Raw genomic sequence first — 24,157 nt, 5'->3', positions numbered from 1 at the left:
GTGAGTTGGTGGTGTTTCCATGAACCTTAGCAATTCAATATAAGTGAGTTTTTGTGGGAGTGTGCACGTCATGACATATAGGCATGTACACTCAAGCACTTGGAGGTGAGCGGTATGCAATTTGTGGCTCAGGGGAATACTTTGGGTGTGGCTGTTCTGCCATGAATTTTGGGTCTTCCTGTGTATCTAATTGCAGGTTTGAAATGAGTTTCTTTGGGCATGTGAGGGAGTGTGCCTGTGTGTATTAGCTTGCATGTAAGGCCTTTTGGTTTTGTATATTTTGGGAATGAGGAAGGATCACTGGTATGTACTCAGGGTATGTTGTATGGTTGTGTTGCCTGGATGCTTTCCTGGAGTTGCACGTGCATCTTCCATGTTTGGTCTGGGGTTTGTATGATTCTGCATTCAAGAAAATTGGGGATTGATTTCTGTTTGAGTATTGTGGATTGTTTGATTATGTATAGGCAGGCATTGTGAGTTATATTAGTATTTGAAGATATAGGGTCATATTTTGTATATCTTTGCTGTTACGAATAATTTAGGTTATATTCAGGGTATGAGAACAGTTGTATTCGTAATGAGTTTGTTTCATGAAGGGGCATGGCAGTTTGGATGAATATTTTCTAGGGTTATGTGCAATATGTTTCAGTAGGGAGTATGGTATATTCCGGGAAATGAGGAGGTGGGTATCTGATGAAAAAATGAGATTGTGCATTTGCACAGGTTGTGGGAGAATTGAATTTGTGTATGTACTGGAAGCATGTTGATATGGTTATGTATGAGATTTTGAGAATATGGCAGTTTCAGAACATAGGTTAGAGGGCCTGAAATGGGGTTTCCTTGTATTTATATAGGATGTGCAAGAGATATTTCATTGACTGAGAGGATATACTGGTATGTGTAATCATGAGTCAGTGGGTGAATTTTCCTTGGAGTATTCTGCATGTGTTTCTTTGGAGAATGATAGGGTGTTTGTAATTTTGTCTGGGCATGTTTGGAGGTAGGGGAATCAAGACCGATTTCTAGAGATATGTGACAATCTATGGTGTTCTGGGTGCTGTATACTTGAAGTGATTGGGAATCTGTGTGTGTGTGTGTGTCTGGTATGTGTGGGCAAGTAGGGTGGTCCTGTGTGTGTGTCTATTAGCTAGAGTGCTGGAAGTGTTGATGTTTTGGAGTTTTATTTGCATCCCTGAATATGTGGGGGTTGCTATGATTTGGAATCGAATCGACGGCAGCGAGTCTGGTTTTGTTTTTTGGTACTCATGGTTGTGTTTTGGGTTAGCATGTAGGGTGTTTGTGTCTGTATGAAAGCAGTCAGGGATTCTCTTTGTGCCTATTCTTGTCTAATTCTTGGAGAATTTGGTGGCTTAGCTTATATGTGCATTTTCGGTGTTCATTGGCTCTACTTATATATATATTAGTAATACAGGTTGTATGTGGTTGTGTGTGTGTTTGGCTTCATTGGCTTTCTGGAGTGTTTATTCTGGAGGATTGGGGGGTTCAGTATGTATATTTGGAAACTGAGAGGCCTTGTATAAATTGTGCAAACATTTGGGAATTGTATATTGTATGTGTTCTAGAGATGTATGATTTCTTGTGGACGTGTATTAGGGTGGCCTTTGAGGTTAAATTTTGAACTTGGTGGTGTTAGAGAGCTTGATTGCGTGTACAGTGTTCAGTGAGTATATATGGGTACTATTGGTTGTCCATGTACATCTTCAGGCACATGTTGAGAGTATATATAGTTGTAGGAATTACTGTGTGTATTCATGGTCTAGGGTTTTCTCATAAAACTACATGCAGTACGAGGTGTTATGTTTGTGTATTTAGAGTGTGGGTAGTAGTTTATGTGTGTGTTCAGGAGTTGGGAGGAATTGTGTGTTCTGAAAAAATATAGTGATGTTTGGTTTATATATTAGGGTTGGGAGTTAAGGGTTCTTCTCATGGTGCAGACGCAGTGTGTGTACATACTCACAGGAAAGTGGATCAGTTATGCTGGAATCAGCTCCAGTTAATTTGGGATAGTAGATGGTGCATATCTCTGCCCAAACCTGGGTCAGTGACATCAGGTGGTACCTTGAAATTAGCAATGGCAGGATTATTTATATCAGGTAAATTGTCAGTGTTTACAAATCAAGGCTTGCAACGCTCGCAATGGAGAGTGAATTGATAACATTGTTTATTGTGTGTGTGTGTGTGTCATTAGAATGTGCTAATTTAGGCATCACTTGGGTACATATCGGATAGTGTGAGTGGGTCATTTGGAGGACTTATGCCCTTCTAAGTCTCCACGGAAAAGACGGTATTGTATCCTTTCATCTCACTGTTCAATCTCTGTGCTTAACAAATAATCTGAGAAGTCAAGATATGTGAAGAAGAATGGGCATCAGCATTGGAGGAATGTCACTGACAACCTGGGCTATGCACATGACAACCTTCCATGCTGCAAATGAAGGAAACTTGAAGAAATACCTGATGAAGACCAAAGACCACAGTCTTCAGCATGGATTACACCTGAACATAAAGAAAATGAAATCCTCACACTGGACAAGCAAAGTAAAAGTAGACATATGTGAAGTTGTCAAGGATTTCATGCCCCTTTAATCAACAATCAAAGACAATTGAAGCTGCAGTCAGGACTTCAAAGGATGGTTTGCTATGGGCAAATCTGCTACAAAAGGCTCCCTTAAAGTTATAAAAATGGAAGATGTCATTTTGATTAAAAAAGGTGCACCTGTCCCAAGCCTGGCATGGCAGTCCCACCAAAAGGCTGCCCCTCAGAGCTGGGTAACCTTTCTAGACTCAAAAAGCACCAGTAACCAGGAAACAGGGAAAACATGTCTTAGCACCTGGGCCTGGGAAGAGAGAGTCCCAAGAACCCTGAGTTGATGGGACCTCAGTTAGCTGAAAAACTGCCAGATACAGGCTTGCACAGCTGGAATCCCTCCAACATATCCAGCCTAATCCTTTTCCATGTGGAGATCATGTTGTCTCAGCATCATTTGTTGAAGAGGTATTCTTTGCACACAGAATAAGCTTAGCTTCAATGTTGAAACAAATTGAGCAAAGATGTACGAATTCATGTCTCAATACTATACCGTTGGCCTCTACGTCAGTTCTTATGCCAGAACCAGACTGTTTCCTTTATTACATGTGTGTAGTGCTATTTTATATCTTCAAGTTTGCATGCTGTACTTTGTTCTTCTTTTCCAAGATGGTTTTGTATATTTAGAGCCTTTGTGTTTGCAGTATATAAATTGTTTGTGTTCTTCTATATTTGACTTTTTCTCCGTTATATAATTTGGGTGTGGGTACGCTGAACCTTCTGTGTGTCCCTTTGTTGAGATGTGTAAGGATGCAGGTAAAAGTCTCGGTGACACCCGAGCAAATATGTGGGGCCTGGCCTAGCTCTGTTGGCTCAGAGGGGCTGACAGGTAAAGGAGATTAGATACTGGGTCTGTGTTCCTTGAACAATCTGGAAGAAGATGACAGATCCCCTCTTATAATAGGGCTTCCCAGCCACAGCCCTCGACTCTCCTGTCACGGGAGGCTTCAGGACCCTAAAGAGAGAATGGATTGTGTTTTCTCTGGTGTGTCTTATCACTTGGTTCTTCCCAGGCAGGCTTGATGCAGTTCAGTGGGAGTGGGATTAGCAAGGCAGGGGTTGGAGTCAGATTAGTGACAGGGGAGGGCGTGGGAAAACCCTGTCCTAGAGGAAGGACTAGGAGGATGGATCTAGAGAGCACAAAGAAGGCTTCCTGTGAATAGACATGACTGTTTCTTTCCTGAGTCCTTTCTTTTCTGAAGCCTCACCATGCTGCTAGCACTGGGAGTCTCTTCTCAGCGTCCTGTTTTTCTGATAGGGTGACCTGACCTTCTTTATTTTCCCCCATGACAAGTGCAACTTCAGACACATCAGATGGTGTCCAGTGACCACGATGGACCCCAGTTGCCTCCACACATGCCTCCTACCTCTCTTGGACCTACCCAAGGACTTCTGCGCCTTCGTGATGTCCGGTTGAACATGATGTCCATACTTTGTAGTAATTATGTTGTATTTTGTTGGCAGATATTTTAAATACAATATTTGATCGATAATACATGGGAGGATTTTGTAGAATCTTATCATTTGGTTTTGAATATTCTTTTCGTTGTTGTTGCCTTGGGTTTAGCAATCACTCCTCATGTTTTTCACCTACAGCCCTCCTAGCCATCAATCTGCTCTATGTCTGCATATTGTAGATTTTCATGTAAGTGGAATCATGCAATAATTGTTCTTGAGATTTCAGTTATTTCACTGAGGCCAGTGGTGTCAAGGTTCATCCATTTATTGCAAGTAAGAGAATTTCTTTGCTCTTTATGGCTGCATAATATTGCATGTATCTGTACGGCACATTTTGTGTATCCCGTCATCTTTTCATGGACACTGGGTTGTTTCCACCTTTTTGATTCAATGAATAATTGTGCAGTAAACGTCAGTGTCCAAGTATCTGCTTTCTTGCTTTCAATTCTTTAGTTTATGTGGCTACGAGTGTCTATGGTAATTCTTTGTGAAAGCATTTGAGGCGCCATCAAACTGTATTCTACAGTTTTCAATGGACATGGTGCCCGGTTTCTATGTTTGTTTGCCTGTTTTTTTTTTTTTTTTTTCCCTGTCAATAGCCATTGGTGTGGTGTGGAGTGATACCTCTTTGTGATTTTGATTTGCATTTCCCTAATGACTGATGATATTAAGCACCTTCTCCCTTGCATACTGCCCATTTGTATATTTTTTGTGGAATAATGTTGATTTATGTCTTCTGCCCTTTTTTTGAGTTGGGCATTTTTTTTGTGTATGTGTTTAGTTTTAGGCACTCTTTATATCTTTGTATATGAAACCCTTAAGCAAGTACAGATTCCAAGTATATTGTCACAATCAGTAGTTGTCTTCATTTTCTTGATAGTGCTAGTTGATGCAGAAAAGATTTAAATTTTCACCAAGACAAATTTATCTGTTTCTTTTGTTTCTTCTGTCATATGTATGAGGATGTGGGGGAAAAAATTCTGAAAACATAACCCTGATGTTTACTTTTAAGAGTTTTATGATTTTATCTCTCATATTTAGGTCATCGATGCACTTAGAGTTAATTTTTTTATATGGTGTAACATATCCAGCCTAATCCTTTTCCATGTGGAGATCATGTTGTCTCAGCATCATTTGTTGAAGAGGTATTCTTTGCACACAGAATAAGCTTAGCTTCAATGTTGAAACAAATTGAGCAAAGATGTACGAATTCATGTCTCAATACTATACCGTTGGCCTCTACGTCAGTTCTTATGCCAGAACCAGACTGTTTCCTTTATTACATGTGTGTAGTGCTATTTTATATCTTCAAGTTTGCATGCTGTACTTTGTTCTTCTTTTCCAAGATGGTTTTGTATATTTAGAGCCTTTGTGTTTGCAGTATATAAATTGTTTGTGTTCTTCTATATTTGACTTTTTCTCCGTTATATAATTTGTAAGTGGTAAGACATGGATCCTGAGGTTTAGGAGAGAGGAATAGGAGAGCCTCAGCATCTTGCCCAGGAATGAAAATCCCACACCAAGATTGCATGAAGGAAATTTCCAGAAGGGCTGATGATATACAGAGCTGGGAGATATGGGGCCAATTTTTTTTTTTTGAGGTATATGTCATGAGATGAAGAGAGAGTTTACCCTGAAGAAGAAAAGTGAAGCTTGCTGGGCTGTGCCCTGGCTGCCATCAAGGGCATAAGGAGGTTCAAGGAGGCAGAGTCCTGATCATCATAGTTTTGGGAGACGGGCAGGGCAGGTCTGTTCTCTGGATGAAGCTTCTTTTCCCAACATCACAGTATGTAGATATGTTTTATCACCAGTAGTATATGCATTTCTTTTTATAGTGAGAACTCTCCACACACCCGTTTAATGAAACCATAGGCAAAGAGGTCTCACCATAAAGGCAGATGCCAGTCTTCTTCCTGTTCCCAGATGAAAGAAGTTCTCAGGGCTTCACACCAGCTCTACCCTGTGGCCTCCAAATGGTGACTGCCAAAATACCAGAGTCTCAAGGTATTCATGATAAGCATCCGTAAGACAATTGTGGGGTGATGAAGAATCTAAATCTATGGTCTCGATGTTGATTGAGACGATGGTTACACCACGGTATTTCAAATTGCTGAAGCTCACAAAACTATAAATTAAATCGGGGAGTTTGATTGCATGGAAATTATATAACTCTGAGAGCTGAGTTTAACAGAAAGGTATTTTTTTTTTTTCCTAACTGTAATGGTGCCTGATTTGTAACAGTAAAAGTTTGGAAGATTTAAGGCCGTTTGAAGCTCCTGGCAGAAAGGATTAAGGAGCTGGCTGGTGATGGAAAGGTTGGTCATTCACGTCCACGAAGAGACTCCTAGGAACAAATGTCAGGTGATCTCCTTTGGAAATTCAACCAGAGAATACTCTATGGAACACAGTTCTGTTGTGAAACGAGTTAGGTCGCCATGAGTTAGAACTGACCCAACAGCACTGGTTTGGTTTTTCTTTTGGAACCAACCTGGCTGCCTCTCACTGATTCTGTGATCTTGGATGAATTGTGTCTAGTATGTACAGTGGGAATGGCCTATAAATCATGAGATGGCTTTGACTTTTATGTGTATCTGTCACAAGCACTGAGCAATATCTCACATGAAACATATTCAGCAAATAATAGCAGATACGACCATTACTATTGTTTTATGTTAATGTCCTAGTTCAAGTGAAGACAAGGACAAGCTTCCTGCCTTTAGAAAAGCACAGTCGACAGGGAGTAAGAACACGGGAACAGTGACATGTGGTGCATGGTGAGGGGGCTGTGACAGGGTAAAGTGAAAGTGAAGCTGGGCACAATCTCAGGAATAGAAATGGATAAGCCCAGGGACTTCCTTGACCTCTCTACTCATCCAGACTTGAGTCTACTCCAATATCCTTATGGAATCTTCTCTAGACCACTCCAGCCTTCCCCACTTGGACACTCTCATCGAAGAAATGGCAGAAAGCTTCATTTAGGCCCTATTCTGGGAAAGCATATTCCATACACTCTCTCTGTCCTTGCAAGTGTGATCCGAATATGATGTGATTATGCATGTCTTACTGGTCAGAAAGCTGCTGCTCAGACACTGGAGGTCACACAGCCAGCAAGTGACAGAGCTGAGATTGAAACTCTGCTCTGGCTGACCCCAAATCCAGCCTTTCTATGGCCTTTTTCCTCTTTCTTCTTCTGGGCACATTGTTCAGCTTGGCTGACACTCACTTTCAGTTGTGGGGAAGGGAGGGAATTCTTCAAGTGATGATGAAGTGTTAAGAAGTGAGGAGAAATTCAGGGAAAACTGGTGTGCAAGACCACACCAAACACAGAAAAAGACCTGGACCATCAGTCTAGGCTCTATTCTATGTTCCTTTGGACGACACTGAAGGCCTGGTTACTCGTTGTCAGCAGCTGTGACTCACTATGCAACCACGTTCCATTGAATCTCACCCTATATTCTTTCTCGGAACCAGGAGAGTGATATCTGCTCCTTCCCATGCCCACATAGCATGGGAGAAATACAAATTGTGCACAAGGGAAAGAGAGGTGCATTTATGGACAGGGAATGGACTGTCAGAGCTGCGGCCAAGCCTGGCATACATCTCAATCCATCCTTACTACACTTGAGACATTTCACCAAAGAGAATATTCAAATGGCCAACAGACACATGAAAAGATGCTCACTGTCATTAGGCATCAGAGAAATGCAAATAGAAACCACGATGAGATACCATTTCACAGCCACTACAATGGGTAAGATAAAAATAAAAAAAGGGAAAAATGACAAGTGTTAGAGGGGATGTGGGGAAATTGGAAATTTCATCCGTTGCTTGTGAAAATGCAAAATGATATAGCTATTTTGGAAACACTCTGGCAATTTCTCAAAAACCTGGAGATATACCTGCCGTATGACCCAGGAATTCCACTCCAGGTGTATGCCCTTGGGGTCTAAAAGAAGTGATATGAACTGACATATGCAAACCTATGTTCACCACAGCACTATTCACAATAGCAAAAAGATAGAAACAACCTAACCGCCCAACAACGGATGAATGGATAACTAAAATATGCTGTATACATACAGTGGAATACTACTAAGCAATAAAGAAAAATGAGTTCCCCAAACACCTTGGAACATGGAAGAACCTGTAGGACATTAACAAGTAAAATGCATCAGTCACAAAAAAACAGATATTGTATGTTATCACAGTTATGAAATGACATGAAAAATAAAAATATGCAGAAAATAATGTTCAGTAGTGTTTACCAGAGATGGGGTAGGGGGTAATCCTCTCTAGTTAGTAGATACTTGTTATTTTTCAGGATGGAGAGGTAACACTCAATGAGAGTGAATTGTACAAAGCCTGATGAAGGTAAACCACATCAGTAAAATATACACAAGGAAAAAATATATATATGTAGGCATATATGTGTATAGACATGTTTCCATGAGTGTGTATGTGTGTGTATACAGGTGTATGTGTAGGAATACGTGTATACATCTATGTGACTGTATGCACACATGTTAATACATATAATAAAGCACATAGAGGGAAGAGTTGTGAATATTTCTGAGACATACCCAAATACCCTGATGGATTAGTTTTCTGGATTTGAAATATTAGAACTAGAGTCTTGTGGAACATCTTGGTCAGTTGGGCTGATATGGTTCATAAGTTATGTTTTATGTCCTAGTTTGCTGAGTAGTGTTTGTGGTTTTAAAAGCTTGTGAGCAGCCTACTAAAATGCAACTATTGGTCTCTACTCATCAGGACCAAAAGGGAATGTAGGAAACCAAAGGCTAAGAGAAGAAACTTGAATTGTGCATGTGAAGAATGTTGAAATGACAAGTCTTTTGTTACATATATACTTACCACAATAAAAAGGAAATAAAAAACATTGTGGAATCGAATAAAACTCCAGGATTCATTATACTTTCTGTTCTATAAGACCCAAGCAAATTCACTTCCTTTAAAAAATGCGCACTCAGTCCAAAATCCTGACATTGCTGCTTAAGAGGCAGTTAATAAAATGAGAAATAAACTTATTTCAAATGTGAACACTCTAAAGCTTGCTCTTCAAAGCCTCTAATTCAGGACTCCACCTCCCAGCTTTCCTACTGGACAAGGCACACAACAGTGCTGCCCTTAGAAAGCAAAGAATTCATCACCCAAATGTTGGTTTTGCCTCAGGCAGCCCTGCTGGTCATTCAAACCTCCTGGACTGCCTTGCAATGAGAAATACTTGATTTTCACCTCACCTGCCTCTGCACTTCCCACTACATTGTATTTGCATTTTTACATGCGCTGTATCATTCTGTCACTGTCCTCTGGGTCTCCACATCTAGGAATGCAGGATAAGAGATCTCTTAAGGAAAAGTCCTCAATATGTGTCCTTCGGTTTACTTTTTCTCCTGTGTTGTGATTAGGAAACCATCTCAGCCAGTGTTACTTCCTTCCTGTCTACACAGCAGTTACTGTGGGAATAAATTATTTCTTTTTTAGTGTGTAAACAGGCGCTCTTTGGAAACTCTACGGGGCAGTTCTACTCTGTCCTATATGGTCGCTATGAGTCGGAATCGCACTGGGTGGGTTAAACTAAATTCATAATTTCAGTTAGCCCTTAAATAATCCGTTCTAGAATTGTGTCACTGTATTTCTTTTTCTTTTTTATAATTTCAATAATCTGATACTCTTTTTCTGGAAATTGCGAGATTGGCATTATTTCTCACTTCCTTGGATGATGACTCTTTAAGACCCTACAGAGCCAACACGTGGAGCCCACAAGTGCACAGGCTGAGAGAGAAAGCAAGGTAGCTGAATAAGGCTCAATCATCACACCTTGTCATTTCCTCTAATGCTCTGAGATTGGGTGGAAGATCACCTGTCTTCTGCGTTCTGTCACCCAAGAACAGAGATGATTTTTATCAGTGGACAAGGCCTTCCTTACACTTTCCCACAGCGATGGTCAGAGAACTGGGTCCAAGGGACTTTTGGCCTCACGCTTTCATGGCCAGTCTTGGTAAACTTCATATGCGCTAATTTAATCACATTTGCTTCCAGGGTCAAAGATTTTCATGTAGTAGAAAAAAAGATTGTAGAATTTGGACCCGATTGTTCCTGCACAATGCAATGTTTAAATCATGGGCCCTGAGCTCACTCAGTCAAATCCAATGGCCCTAAATCCATTGTGTGCATCAGGGGAAAAAATCGATGGACTCACTGACAAGCAGAAGAATCAAGCAGCAAGCCTGCTTTTCCTGAGTGCCTAGATACTATGATTTGCTTCACCATTGCCATAATAGGAAGGACTGGATTGAAAATCATGTAAGGTTGCCCTATGATACAAGCTGAAATGCTAAGGAAAGTTGACAAGATTTTGCTTTTATCAGTCACAGTAAGTAGCTTTAAAAAAAGTTCAGGTGATTTTCTTGAATCTCTCTAACTTCATCATCTAAGCTGAGATGTGAGTAGAGTTGTACACTGTAGCTGCCGGAGAGAATACCAAGAAAGGCACATCAAGAAGCTGTTTCCTGGCTGCAGAGAATTAAGGGGTGGGCAGTTTGCAGAGAGGCAGAAGCTGCATGGAGGTGCTCTTTTCACAGTGACTGGGAAAACACTGTCGATGCTGTAAATAGAAATATTCTTTGGGTCTTATCAGGTTTATAGTTCAGCTAAAGCTCAGAAATCATGAGGCAATTCAAGAGGACCACATTATGAAATGACTTTCTCACATAATTGTAGCGAAGAGCGGAGAAGAGACCTTGTCTTCTCTGGAGGAAGTCTCTGCTTTTCCACTACAACATGACTGCTGTTGCATTTTCCTGCAGCATTTCCTTCTTGAGTCAAAATGTCTTCCTACAGGGACAAGATACTATGTTAGTCCCAAACCCCTTGCCTTTGAGTGGATTCCTACTCATAGTGACCCTATAGGGCAAAGCAGAACTGCCTCATAAGGTTTCTAAGGAGTGCCTGGTGCATTCAAACTGCCAAGCTTTTGATTAGCAGCCATAGCTCTTATCCACTACACCACCAGGGTTGTTAGTGCCAGTAGGGATATTTTTTTGTGTGAAGGCTGTCGGTGTGGAACACTCCTCCTCTGCCTCTCTCCTTCCGCCATACCCTCCCATCCAAAAACCACTGCTGCTGTGAGAGCAGGATTAAAGTTGTTCTCACGTGACTTTTCTTTTTGCAACTGCTTGGGGTCAGCGCCCTCATCTCACAAGACCAGTTTTTCTACCAAGCCTCTGGAAACAACTAAATGAATACTTTTTCAAATCATTTTCACTATAATACACTGAAAATTGTGTTCACGGTGAGTAAAAAGACAAACGTTCTTTCTTTAAAGATGATAACACCATGGTTCCTACAACGATTTAGGACATTCATTGATGAGCCTGGATTCCAAAAAGCAAGAGTGTGTGATGGAGACATGTAAAGCTGAAGCTGAGAAGTAGTGCTTCATGACCCAGAAAGGCCAGCTAGGAGAAAGATGGGAGCTAGTGTGTGTGTGCATGGGGATTTGACTTGCGTGAGTAGAATCTTGCACTGGTCTCACGATACCCACCCATTTCAGGGCCATGGGACCTTAACAACTGAAGATCCTGGGGCTGTAGCATTGTAAGCACTTTTTCTTCAGAGAAAAAGATTTTCAGCCTTCCTCACGCTTACATCTGCTCTCTGCCCACTAAGCCTAGGTGCTCAAGAGTGTTTAGTGACTATTCAATATGCCAGATAATCAAAATGTCCTGCAGAGATTTTGTGAAATTGGTATGCTGGTTTGGTTTTGGTGCTGTGTCCTGTGTTTGGAACCAAGATTTAAGCTCAGGCCTTTTGACTGCAAATTCAGGTCTGTTCTTCCGAGGGTAAGTCATAAGAGCTTATTGTTTTCTGCCTCTTGGTAGTTTTTCTAGATAAAATACAAGCCACTTGTTGACTTCAAATGTATGTTAAACAAGGAGTAATATTGTTGTAAATATATCCCCATTATTATGTGAGGAATCCTTGGAGGCCTTTATTTTCTTTGCTAAAACTGGCAAACCTATTCTTGGGGGGACTTTGAAGTTGAAGGGAATGTTAAAGTTAACATTGTAGACTCTAGACTAAAGAAAAACAAATGGGGTCGTTGAACCCAGGCTGGGGACATTGACTTTATTTCAATTTATTATTCTAATGGAACAAATATATGTATATATTGGAATACAACTTAATTTTATAAAGAGAAAAAAGGAGGAGGCAGGGCCAAGATGGGAAAATAATCAGATGCTTCCTGTTGTTCCTCTTACATCCAAGACATGAAAAAGAAGTGAATGGATTTTATATGACAATGTAGGAGCCCAGATCATCAAAGACAAAGCTGAGGAGTTGGACTGAGCGGCAGGATGCAGGAGAGACAGTTCAGAAGCAGCAAAGAAGTGCCAGTTGTGAGGTTGCCAGCACCCTGCTGGCTGGGTAAGCTGGTGCATGGCAGGCTGAGGAGAGCAGTAGCATTCAGGACAGGTTTCACCATGTCAGGAGAGGCTGGGCAGCGGAGAATCTGCAGAAGCCTCCGGATCGGGATGGAAATGCTACTGGACCTGAGAAAGTTAAGTGCAAGCTTCTAACCTCCTGCCTACTGTGTGGGAGTCAAAATAAGCCCTCCCCCTCCAAGATGCTAACAGGGGGAAGTGCCTGTTTTCCCTCCCCGCACCCACCTCCCGCTCCCCGCTGTCCACTCTGACACCAGTCAGGCAGTATTCAACAACTGCCAGACCTCTCACCCAGATCTCAGGGCTGTCTGCACCCAAACTAGTCTCTTGGCTATAAAAATTCACCATGCCCCCTCAGCTGGGAAGTCAGGCCAGGAGCTACCGCTTTGCCTGGGCACTGGTATAAAGGGTCTGAGGACATGTAGCTCCCTTCACCCCTGCCTGTACCTGTGTGGGCCAATTCAACACCATGAGGCCATACACTTGAAGCCTGTTTTCAACTGTAACAGCCAAGGGGTAGTTGCAGAATCGTGACATTTGATGTCGCCCTGCCCATTAAACAGGGACCTCATCCACACACATCAGGGGCCTGAGGGCTGGTGGTATCACCCAACTCCATCTAGCCACCCAAGACAGGGGTCAGAGAATATACAGTGCCTCCCAGTCCCTACAGCCAGCAGCACTGGGTGCCAAGGACCGGCTGCATCGCTTCTTTAATATCCCAAACATCCTAAGAGTTGTACAACATTATGCTATTTTCCCAGTGAAGATCCTGAAATGTAGAGGACTTACAGGAGTTCTCTAAAGTCAAACACCAGGGAATGGAGGAGCCAGGGCTCTGTCCTTCACTCACCACATTGTCTTTTGATGTTTGATATGTACACTCCCCTAAATACCTGGGATACACCAGGATTGCAGGTTATGCTGAGGAGGACACTCTATGAGGTCCCTTCATGGTGTTGGCCGGGAAACTTCTGGGACATGGCATTCCTGAAAATTCACAGGTACTTGGCGATAAAATTAGAATTTGGAACTTGGAGAAAAAAGCAATGGGCTGAGAGGAAACTTTGTTGAGTTCCAGGGAGCTTCCAAGTTGAGAATCAGAGCTACTGAGGGGAATGGGCTGGAGAAGTGAGGCCATGGACACTTGCATTTGAGGACATTAGTGCAGATTGGAGGGATAGGACTTGATAATTCTGAGGAAAGACCAGAGGCGTCCTCTCCCCTCTTTCTCATCTCTTCGTCTTGATTTTTTCCCCAACAGAATCTTACTTGCGGAGGTCTCCATTCAGATCCCAATTAGGAACTTCCCAACAAATGCAGCAGCTCACAGGCACCAAATGCCAAACCACTGGAACACCCGCTGCTCTGAACATGGGGTCTATGCAACTGCCCGAAGAATCAGACTACTAATACCTCAGTGCTTCTCAGCTGTTCGTACCAACCCTGCTCACATCTAGCCTTGCATACTCCAGGCATCCAGGTCTGCCATAAACATCATCACGTCTCCGCTTTTCCTGGGCTGTATTGTTGTTCTGTAAGGTAGGTTTCCTCTTGTTTGTAAGGAACTATTTCCAATGTAAGTGTAAGACTAAATCTACATCAATTTAACCCAGAATTTCAGTCATCGTTTGGAAAAGAAAGGGAAGAGTACCTATAGGATGCTCCTTGGAAGATTACCAGGTTACCTGAGGTCAGTCTCCTTGACCACAGCAGGATGGACCTTCCCAATTCGGTTGAATGAAATTCCTTCCTTTCCAGAAATAAGGCAAAGGGACCTCCTAACTTCTCTATTTTCATAGCTCATATACACAGTATCAAAAGAAATCTTCACAAGTATATTTCCAACACATTCTGTCTCGTTATTGTCCTCACCAGAAATAGCATACTACCATTGCTTATTTAGAAGTCCTCTTGAGAATTCATGATACCACTTCTTAGAGTACATGCAGAGAAACAGAAAGCCATGTCCCCAAGAAGCCAAGTCTTGATCCTGTCAAGTCAAATAAACCACACAGGAAGATCCCTGGGTGTGCTGAGGATCATTTTAGATGTATTGTCCGACATCTTCCTAGCAAACAGAAAAAAAGCACCTTAAAGAAAAGTGCAGCCTCCAGGCTCAATTATAGAAACATTAGTTAATGGCCAAAAAGGCTGAAAGGTTGAAATGCAAATTCCATTAATAGATGGTTAAGAGACAGAGATATTGTTAAGATACCCACAGAAAGCTCCCAAACCAAGCCACAGCTTGTGAAAAATGGGTGATGACAGTGATCACTGGCTATTTATCAATGAGCTGTGAGAGGCCGGAGCCAGACTGTCCCCAGGAGCATTCTGAGGACATCAGGTAAAGCTGGAGGAAAGAGCTAAGTCAGTCACATATGGATGTGGAAAACGGGGGACACCTGTATCTTTTTCTTTTCACAGCACCACAGTCTATCCAGCAGTAGAGGAGGAACGGAAGAAAGAGTCAATGAGAATTTCTGCCAACAAAACTATCTTTAATCTCAATTTACAGAGGACTATTCTTCAAAGTAAAAGTAAAGCTACTGTGCTTCATCTCCCACCATGGAAATACATGTGCACCCTGCCCAGGCTTTGGCCTCCCTCTCTGCCCTCATCCTATCTGTATAACAGCCAAGAAGTACCACTACGTTAGGGGAGGAGCATTAGCCTAATAAGTATGGGGGAGGAGTTGACAACTCTAATCTATTTAGGGGATCCCAACTTGAGGGTCTGACATATAGAAGAGGAGAGCTCACTACTGGCTAAGAAGATGCTTCTTCCTTTTTCCATGTGTGGAAGGATCACACTTTCTTTTTAGAGGCAGTGAGGGTTGGACCTCTCCCACAGTCAAGGGTTGCCTCCCAGAGACTCCAAGGTCAGCCCCTGAGTAGGGCCGCTTTGCAGCAAGTGATGGAGTTCTGACTTGAGCTGGGATCTTACACTTGGCAGCTGTATGTCCAGGTTGGCTAAGACTCACTGTCTCCGGAGATCGGAGCTGGGATGCTCTCCAGGTACCCCGAACTCCATGGTGCAGAATGCTGGAGGCAGGCAGAGGACTCTTGCAAAGACTCCAGGGCAGTAGGCTTTCTTGAGATGCCAAGAGGAAGTCAAGGCTGGGGAGTTCCTCCTCTTCCTTTTCTTCTTCACTGGGCCCTTCTCCTTTCCCAGGTGTTTCACTAATAGGAGAGGCTTGTAAGGACATTAAGGTTCCTCTGTTTCCCAATCTAGGGTAGGTGCAACTAGGACGCCATTGAGGAGAAGTTGATTGTTCAGACTTAAGTTCCTGTGACATGGGACTCCATTTAAAGAGAGCAAGTTCTTTTGACATAGACAGATGACTGTGTCCGCTGCCATCTTTTGGCAGGTCTTCTTCATCCAACTTTTTTGTGCTCATTTTCTTGCTCGTCTGTAGTTGGCTGTTGTGGTTATCTGTGCTCCCTGCATCTTGACTGGTCCCAGACTCTGTACAAGGTGACTCCCTGGTTGGCACACCATAAGTTGGGGATGCCTCCACACCCACGTTTCCTTTCAATTCCAGCAGTCGCTTCTCTACCAGCTGCAAGGAAAGAAAATGGATAATTACTGATTCTGTACAGACTGTGAGAACACGGGGCTGAGTGGGTGGTGGAGACCATAGTATTGGGACAAGATTTAGGGAAGTCAGTCACTCAAGTGTCCTTCAATAAGTAGTACTGCAGCTCTGCCTCTCCATCCTCTTCTGTGGTTTTCCCAAACGCAATGCCTTACCATTCCACTCCTCTTCTCTGCCATTCCATTATCTCTTACCTCCTCATTCTGCACTTGCTCCCGCACCTGGAGCTGGCCTTCCCCAGAAGCCGTGACAGCCAAGGCACTGTCAGGTTAGATGAAATCCTGTGGGTTTCATGTTATGATTCTCCCTTCCTCCTCTGGTTTACCTGAGTGAGAGTGAGTCCTTCCTCTTCCTCCAGCTCGTGCCTTAAGGACAGGGGATCTACCTGTGATTCTGGTGATAGTAACATTTCCAGGAACTGAGGGTAAATAACTGCTTCCACCTGTTAACGGGACGAGGAGGCTTGTGAACATCTTTGAGAAGGAGTAAACACTGATTTAGAGGTTCTAGAAGACAAGGAATAATCTCCCCCTCGAATTTGCATCCGGTATTGTATTAAAATGTCACCACCCCAACCTACACATACTCAGACACTCATACACACACACATATGCACACAAGAAAGGGACACACACATTGATCATGGAGGAAGGAACTGAGCTTAATTACAATGTCTGGGGTAAAACTCCAGATGTTTGGTGGCTGGAACGCCAAAACTACAGAGCCCAGAGACACCAAACCTCAGGTCCCGGCCCACCTTGGTGATAAATCCTTCCTGTGCACACAGCTTGTCAATGTAGCTCAGGAGTCCCGGATCTGGATACAGCTCATCCTCTTCCTGTTGTTGCTCATTTTCTTCTTCTTCATATTTTCCATCTGGCTCCACAGTGGCTGAATGGGCAGTTCCAAGGAGATCTTCCATGATCTCAACATCCTCTTTGATAGCTTCGGGAGGGATTTCATGGGACCGCTTGGGCTCCCAAGGGTGCTGGGTTCTGTGTCGATGTTGCTTAGGGGGCTGTGCCATGGAAACTCCCTTCTTTGGAATGAACACTATAGGTGGGGTTGGAAAGAGGATGTTTATGCGGCAGCAAATTCTGGCTCTTACACCTGTTACAGATTGAATTGTGCCCCCAAAATGTGTGTCAACTTCGCTAGTCCATGACTCCCAGTATTGTGTGGTTGTCCACCATTTGGGGACCTGATGTGATTATCCTATGTGTTGTAAATCCTAACATCTATGATGTTAATGAAGGAGGATTATAGGCAGTTGTGTTAATGAGGCAGGCCTCAGTCTACAGGATTCGATTATATCTTGAGTCAATCTCTTTTGAAATGGAAAAAGAGAGAAACAAGCAGAGAGCAGAGGAACTTCATGCCAGCAGGAAAGAAGTGCCCAGAGTGAATCCAGTCCTCTGGACTCGAGGTCCCTGTGCTGAGGAGCTCCTAGACCTGGGGAAGATTGATGACAAGGACCTTCCCCCAGAACCAACACAGAGTAAAAGCATTCCCCAAGAGCTGGCACCCTGAATTCAGACTTCTAGCCTCCTAGACTGTGAGAGAATAAATTTCTGTTTGGCAAGTCCATGCACTGTGGTATTTCTGTTCTAGCAACACTAGATAACTAAGTCACCACCCAACCCCATGCTGTAAAGGCAGAATTATGCAGACACTGTCATGGTTCCTGGTAAGGCAGGCACACCTGAAGCCACAAACACTGTGAGGGGAGAAGATGTAAGAGGCAGACAGTAAGACAGTCAGCTTGTGGGGAAACTCGAAACTACTTCTTTTACAAGAAGTCTCATTGAGACCCACATTTAAAGCTGATTAGATATTGGAGCCCACTTTTGATAATCCATGTGAGACAATAGTTATAAAATATAACCACCTCACTACTAGGGTGTAGTGAAGTGTAGCAGAGACCCCAGGCATCTGGCAGTCTCTGCTGATAGAAACAGCCATTGTGCCCTCTTGAAAGAAAAGTACCACATGTGAAGACAATGCCTTCTCCCAACATACCCAGCCCTACATACCTCCTTTGACCCCAGGCCCGTAGCTCCTGTTGACCTTGCTTAGCCATACCTGGATGCTGGGCAGCCACAGTGGATGAAGGCCCGTGAGGATCAAGATTGCGTGGAGCCGGAGGAAGCAGGCAGACAGACACATTCCTCTGCTGCAACATCTGAATCTCTAACTCCTCTGCCTCAAACTCCATGAACCTGACAAGGGTGAGGGAGGCACAGGCTGTGCTGAGGAGAAGGCAAGATGCACCAGGAGCCCCAGGACCAGGCAACAGCCAATTATGGGGCAGTGGAGAAAGATGTGCCTTCAATGACCTGTCCAGGTACCCAGTAAGTCCATTTCCCAGGAGGCACAAACAAGGTTTGGGTCTCTTACATGTTCACAACATCATCCCTTCACCTGCAGCACAACTTATCATAACATAGGAAGGTTGCGAAGGAAATGAGCCATGCCCTCTTGGAAGCTCCTCCTGACACAGCCATAGTGCTCACTACCTTTCCATACCCTTAGCACCTGATGGCACACCACAACACTGACACTGGTTGGTTGAATTGTATCAGACCTACATGACACACAGGAGGAACCACTCATGCGCACCGTTCTCCAAGCCTCTCCTGCCCTTGCCTAAAACGCACATGGTAGAGGTGAGAGCCTGAACCTGGAATGGGATGAAGTTGATTGCAGATAACACCAAGGACTAGTTCCTAGAGTCCGGATCCTAGTCTGAAGCTCTGAGGCCTTGAGATATAAACAGGTGGTCAAGAGGTCCAAGAGAGATTTGGAAAAAGGTGGAATGTGAGGTTTCCCAAAAGCCTCAGGCTCCTTTGATGATTTTTTTTTAAACCGAGGGAGGAAAGGCAATGAGGGACAGAAACACGTCCAGCAGGGTGACTGAGATGCTGCCTTACCCTGAACACACCTTTCCAGCCTGGGCCATACTTGGATGGTTGTAGAATACTTTTGTACCAGTTGTCATAGGAAGAGTGGCTCCAAATTCCGTGTTATCTATACGGACATTGAGGCAAGCAGGAACTTGTCTGGTACAGCATATCCCCTCACTGCAGAGTGTCCACAGCTTGGACTGTATCTCCATGGGTATCCACAGTGTTTATCCCATTCTGTCTTAACACTCCCGTTTCAGGCCATCCACAAATCCAACATGTAGAAGGGGTGAATTTCTTAAAGAATGTAGAACAGAAAACTCCAAGCAGTGAATGTGGTGGTAGCAGTTGTCTGAGGGTAGAGCGGGATCATCAGGGAACCAGGAGCCCTGTCCAAGTGCACACCTCCTCCTCACACAGACCCTGTGATTTGTACCAACCCTTCTTCTTCATTCACACCTCATCACTCAGTCCCAACAGGGCCAGGATGCCACGGACTCACTTTTTTGCCATCTCATAGAAGATCATCCGGTCAAAATTGCTTTTGCGCTGCCATTCCTGTACAGACCGCCAGAGTCCCTCCTCCAGGGTCATGGTGGGCTTCAGTCTAGCCAGGGATCGCAGGACTGGGCTAAATACCCATGCATGTCAGTAACTTTCGACAAATACATATTCCATCCCCATCTTGACCCCACCCCTACACACATCCCCTGCCCATCATCACATCTATCTTGCTATTTGTCCGTGACAGTCCCTCTTCCAGTGTTTTAGATTTCAAGTGCTTTTGCCTCCAGGATACCATTAGCTGTTTCGGAATCCAGGGAATCCCTAAGACTGCTGGAAATTTGGGTTTAGTGGACTGTGTCTTTATTCTTGGGTGAGTGCTGGGGAGTGGGGAAAGGAAGAAGATGCCTTCAGTCTTTCAGCCAATGAGAGCAACATGTATATGGAAAAACATCCTGTGGAATGTGATCAGAGTTCCATATTGATTGACTTGTTGGGAAGCTCAGGGTTGAGAGAGATGGAGGCTCTGCTCTGAAAAGATAAAGCTTCCCACATGACTAATCAGTCTGCCTTTCATTCACAGAAGCCCATGACCCTGCACTTCATTGCCAGTTTCCACTCACACACACTGTAGCTAGGACAGTTTTGCTCTTGCGGGTACTTTTTATGGACTACACTTCATATATTAGGTCATATCGTCTTCTTAGCTCTCCTCTTAATCAACTGAAATTGTCTCCTTATTTGATGAGATACTCTAGGGTGAAGATGTACAATGCCTTGCTCAGGATTACAAATCTAAGGAGGACAGAGCCCAAGCCTTTCACCACTATGCGTACTCTACTACCTCCCTGTTGTAACTGATATTCTCCAGAGGAATGAGGGTGGGACTAAACTTAAAGTGGTTGTCCTAGGCCTTGCCCATTTCACGTCTCCTGAGGCAATGGCCAAAATATGCTCAGCTCTTTCGTTGGAAGGTAAAGACCAGTGGAAGAACGTAGTTCGTGATCTGAGACCAAAATTCACATCATGCCTCCTCACTTTACCACAGCGTTTAAAAAAAACAAAACCAAACCCTTTGGCATTGGGTTGATCCCAACTCATAGTGACACTACAGGACAGAGTAGAACTGCCCCATAGATTTTCCGGGGAGGGGTGGTGGATTCGAACTGCTGACGTTTTGGTTAGCAGCCACAGAGCTTAACCACTATGCTACCAGGGTTTCTCCACAGTGTTTAGTCTCTTGAAAATAATTGTTAAGGTAACGATTCCAATATAAAGATTGACTTCACGTACAAGGTGGTCAGCATCAGTTCAGACAAGATACCTGAATATGTTGTACACAGGGAGGTGTGTATAATATTATCGGGAATATACCTTCTCATAACATATCCCATCACCCTCATGACCTTCTCTCAAGTGTTCCTAAAGAGCCTAACCTCCATTGTGTCTCCCCAAGATCTCTTTGTTTGAAAGCTTCAGGATAATCTCAGCTGTCCCCACTGATTAGGGCACTCACATGAGAAAGCAGGAAAGAGCTTCTGTATCAGGGCTTTGGGGATGGTGCCTCCGGGCCAGAGACTTGAAGCATTGCCAACATCGGTAGTTCTGGTAAACACTCTGGGGATTACAGGAGGAGTCATCCAGCGAAGGCCTGGATTGTGTGACGGCCAGGCTTTTCTCCCCAGAAGAAGCGTGTTGGCCTGAGCAAGCCTTCACTTGGGGGAAAATGGAGGCCAGCTGGGCAGCTGGTGGTGGAGCTTGAAGAGAAAGAGCTGGGGACCAAATTCCCCTACAAGCCTGAGTAACCACAACAGAAGTGTCAGGGATCACAGCAGAGGCTTCCCCAAAAGGGGGTGGGGCATGCTCAACTACCCCACTGGGAGCCCCTGGGGCACTCCAATTAAGTGGGGTCTGCCGCATGACGAAGGTCTGAATTCCAGGGAGCTCTGCTGAACTCCCTTCTGTCCTCACTTGAACAATGACCTTTGCAGGCCTGGCCCCACTGGGGCCAGAATCCCCAGTGCTGGGCACAAGAAGTGTCCTGGGGAAAGCAGAGAGCCCAAGAGGGGTGCCTGGAAGGCATGATGAAGTCATGAGGGGCAGTGGGTGCTGCATCCAGGGTGTTTGCTGTGGAGGTCCAGGAGTGTGTGGGGGAAAGGGCAGTGCAGTGAAAGGAGACATGGAGGCACCAGGATTCATGGTCATATCTGGTCCCAGCACTGGAGTTGCTGTTGAAACAAAGGAAAAAGGTAAATGGAGGTGGAGGAAAGGCAACCAAGTGTTAGGTCATCCGAATTCCCTGCCTGGGCACTGGGAATCAGCACAATGAATCTCAACTGATGGGCAGCAGTATGGAAGGGGGAACTGGTGAAGACTGCAAAAAATCCTGAGATTGAATTAGATGTTCCTTCCTTCCAGTTTACTGGTAGAGAACTTGTGAGGAGTTCAACCAGACTCCCAGGCCCCTGTCTACCAAGAAGTAAGAGGCCCAAGCTATGACTCACTCACAGAACCTGTATCAGGAATCCCAGGCAGACAGGCTGCCACTCTCATAAGCTTTTTCCAACACATGGAAAAGGGTTGACATCCAGTCTGTCCGAAATGCCCCCAGCAGGCTCACTAGCAGGGAAGGGACTTTCTGAAGTAGAAAGTGTCCTCTAGATTTTCTTGAAGGAGTGAGTCTTTAAGTGAGAGTTTTCCCCATCTCCTCCTGAGTGTTTCTTTTAATGATGTCCACTACAAAACCTCTTTCCTTCTTTCTCCAACACCCTGTCTCATTTTTCTAATCTGCCTCTTCAAGCCTTCCTAGGTGGGATATTCCAGGTGGTGTTAAGAGTCCACTCCTTATTCCTGCTCAGAGAGCTTGTCCCCAGGGGAAGTGTCAAACTTAAATTCCCAAGGGTCGGACAGGTGGCAGGAATCGGATAACACACCCCCTCTCCTCCTGGCCTACCTCCTTCTGAAGACATCTCCACAGGCTGGGGCACTGACCACAGCTCTCTGGCAGCCTTAAGCATGTGAAATCGCCACGTCCTGGACTTAGAGCGTGATCTGACTCCAACAGATGCTCATGGATCCAAGAAAAGGAGGGAAAAGTTTGAATCTAAACAGGTGTAGAATGTAGAACTCCAGACATTCTACAGTGGGGGAGGGGTGGAGGGCAGGTTGGGTGAGGAGACATTCCATGAAAGGGATCTGACAGGTAGGCAAAAGCTACCTGTTTCCTTCAAATTATGGTTGACAACACAAATCATGTGAACCTCTTAGGGCCATTTGTGCGTTCTTTCTTAGATCCAGAACACAAAGGCTCTACTCTAGACTTCAATTCTTATCAACATACCTAGTTTTGTGCCCCTACACCCACCCTGTTCCCCAACTCTACGTGGTAGGTTCTTGAATTATTACAAGGGCACCAGTACTTCATGAACAAAATTCAGGACACTTTGTCTAATGGAAGGTGGGGTCCTTATAGAGACAAGGAATCTGAGTGTTTGAAATTAGCGTTTTCTGAGAAGTTCCATTGTGTTTGGTGTGTGTGCATACAGTATTGTATCCATTATTGTTTAGAGAGCAGTCCTTGTGTCCCTGAACTCCCATTCATTACTGAAAACTCTGGGGGCTGCAGCATGGCCAGCCTTACCCATGATCCTTTTTCCTGGAAAGCCCCACTGTATTAAAGGAAGGCCAACAGCCTCTAATTCCATGACCAGAAGTAGATTCCTGTTGTTTCTCAGGTTATTATATTGTACATTCATATTCAAGTATCTTATCCCTAGCAATGACTGTAATTAAGTAATTAGAGAAAGATACCTCTGAAAAGTCAAACAGTTCCCGATAGATTGTACAGTGGCAACGCCTCCCCCCGCCCCCACACCTTTTCTTGACAATCAGATTCTCCATCTGAGTGGAAATCAATGATATTTTCTCTTTCTTTTTCCTCTTTCCAAAAATATTGTATGTGACTGAGGGTAACTAACAGAAGCTATGCTCATTTATCCGGAGTGCTTTCAGTTTCCTTGTTTTCATTATACAATTAAGCTGTGTTCCTGTATAGATACACCCCGTGCCGTATATATATATTTTCCATTCAAATTAATGCAAGCTTGTGTGTTTATAGTTTTTTTTCTTTTCTGGATCAATAATCCTATTTGTATCCTTACATACACCCTAGATTGTACAGTGAGAACTTTAACATTTTCGTAAGCTTCAAATTACCGCGAAATAGTCTTGCTGGATTTAGCAAGTAAAATACAGGACTCCAAGGAATCCCTGTGTAAGATGGGGACATGCTTCCAAGAACACTGCACCAGCAGGACTCCACAAAAACATTAGTCGTTGTTTCTCAAAACTTTGAAGTTGAGAAGTGGCCTGTATTTTATCTGGCAAACCTACAGAGGTAAAAAAAAAAAAAAAAAAAGAACCTTAGCTACTATGACTTACTCACCCTGTAAGAACAAAACTGAATTTGCAGTCAGAAGGTCAGAGTTGGAATCTTGGTTTCATAAACATAGAAACACAGCGCCGAAACCAAACCAGCATGCCAATTATTCAGAATCTTGCAGGCCATTTTGATCATCTGGGTTATTGAATGGTCCTCAAACGCCGTGGAGCTCTTGGGCTT

General features: G+C 43.9%; 2 protein-coding genes across 2 annotated transcripts in view; both read right to left on the bottom strand.

Annotated features, from left to right (window-relative positions):
• LOC126083166 (transforming protein RhoA-like) overlaps positions 1–24,157 on the bottom strand; it is an 885,451-nt gene that overhangs the window by 626,085 nt on the left and 235,209 nt on the right. The window lies entirely within an intron of this gene.
• LOC126083089 (NUT family member 1-like) lies at positions 15,511–22,505 on the bottom strand. The gene is made up of 8 exons (XM_049896431.1): positions 22,490–22,505; positions 21,053–21,764; positions 19,535–19,663; positions 18,212–18,348; positions 16,887–17,182; positions 16,455–16,571; positions 16,030–16,093; positions 15,511–15,575 (listed from the first exon to the last, which is right to left on the bottom strand). Exons 1-8 carry the CDS (start codon positions 22,503–22,505, stop codon positions 15,511–15,513), a joined length of 1,536 nt encoding a protein of 511 aa, XP_049752388.1.

Source organism: Elephas maximus, chromosome 9 (genome assembly GCF_024166365.1).
Source record: "Elephas maximus indicus isolate mEleMax1 chromosome 9, mEleMax1 primary haplotype, whole genome shotgun sequence".
Classification (NCBI taxonomy): domain Eukaryota; kingdom Metazoa; phylum Chordata; class Mammalia; order Proboscidea; family Elephantidae; genus Elephas; species Elephas maximus.
Note: the sequence above shows the minus strand (reverse complement) of the source record. Positions and strands in the feature narration are given on the sequence as shown.

Excerpts from the sequence above, each read along its gene's own strand:
- LOC126083089 (XM_049896431.1), bottom strand. Across the intron at positions 18,349-19,534 it reads TTCTATGAGATGGCAAAAAA|GTTCATGGAGTTTGAGGCAG; the intron begins GTGAGTCCGTGG and ends CACCCTTGTCAG. Across the intron at positions 15,576-16,029 it reads GGAGGCATCCCCAACTTATG|CATTCTGCACCATGGAGTTC; the intron begins GTGTGCCAACCA and ends GCCTGCCTCCAG.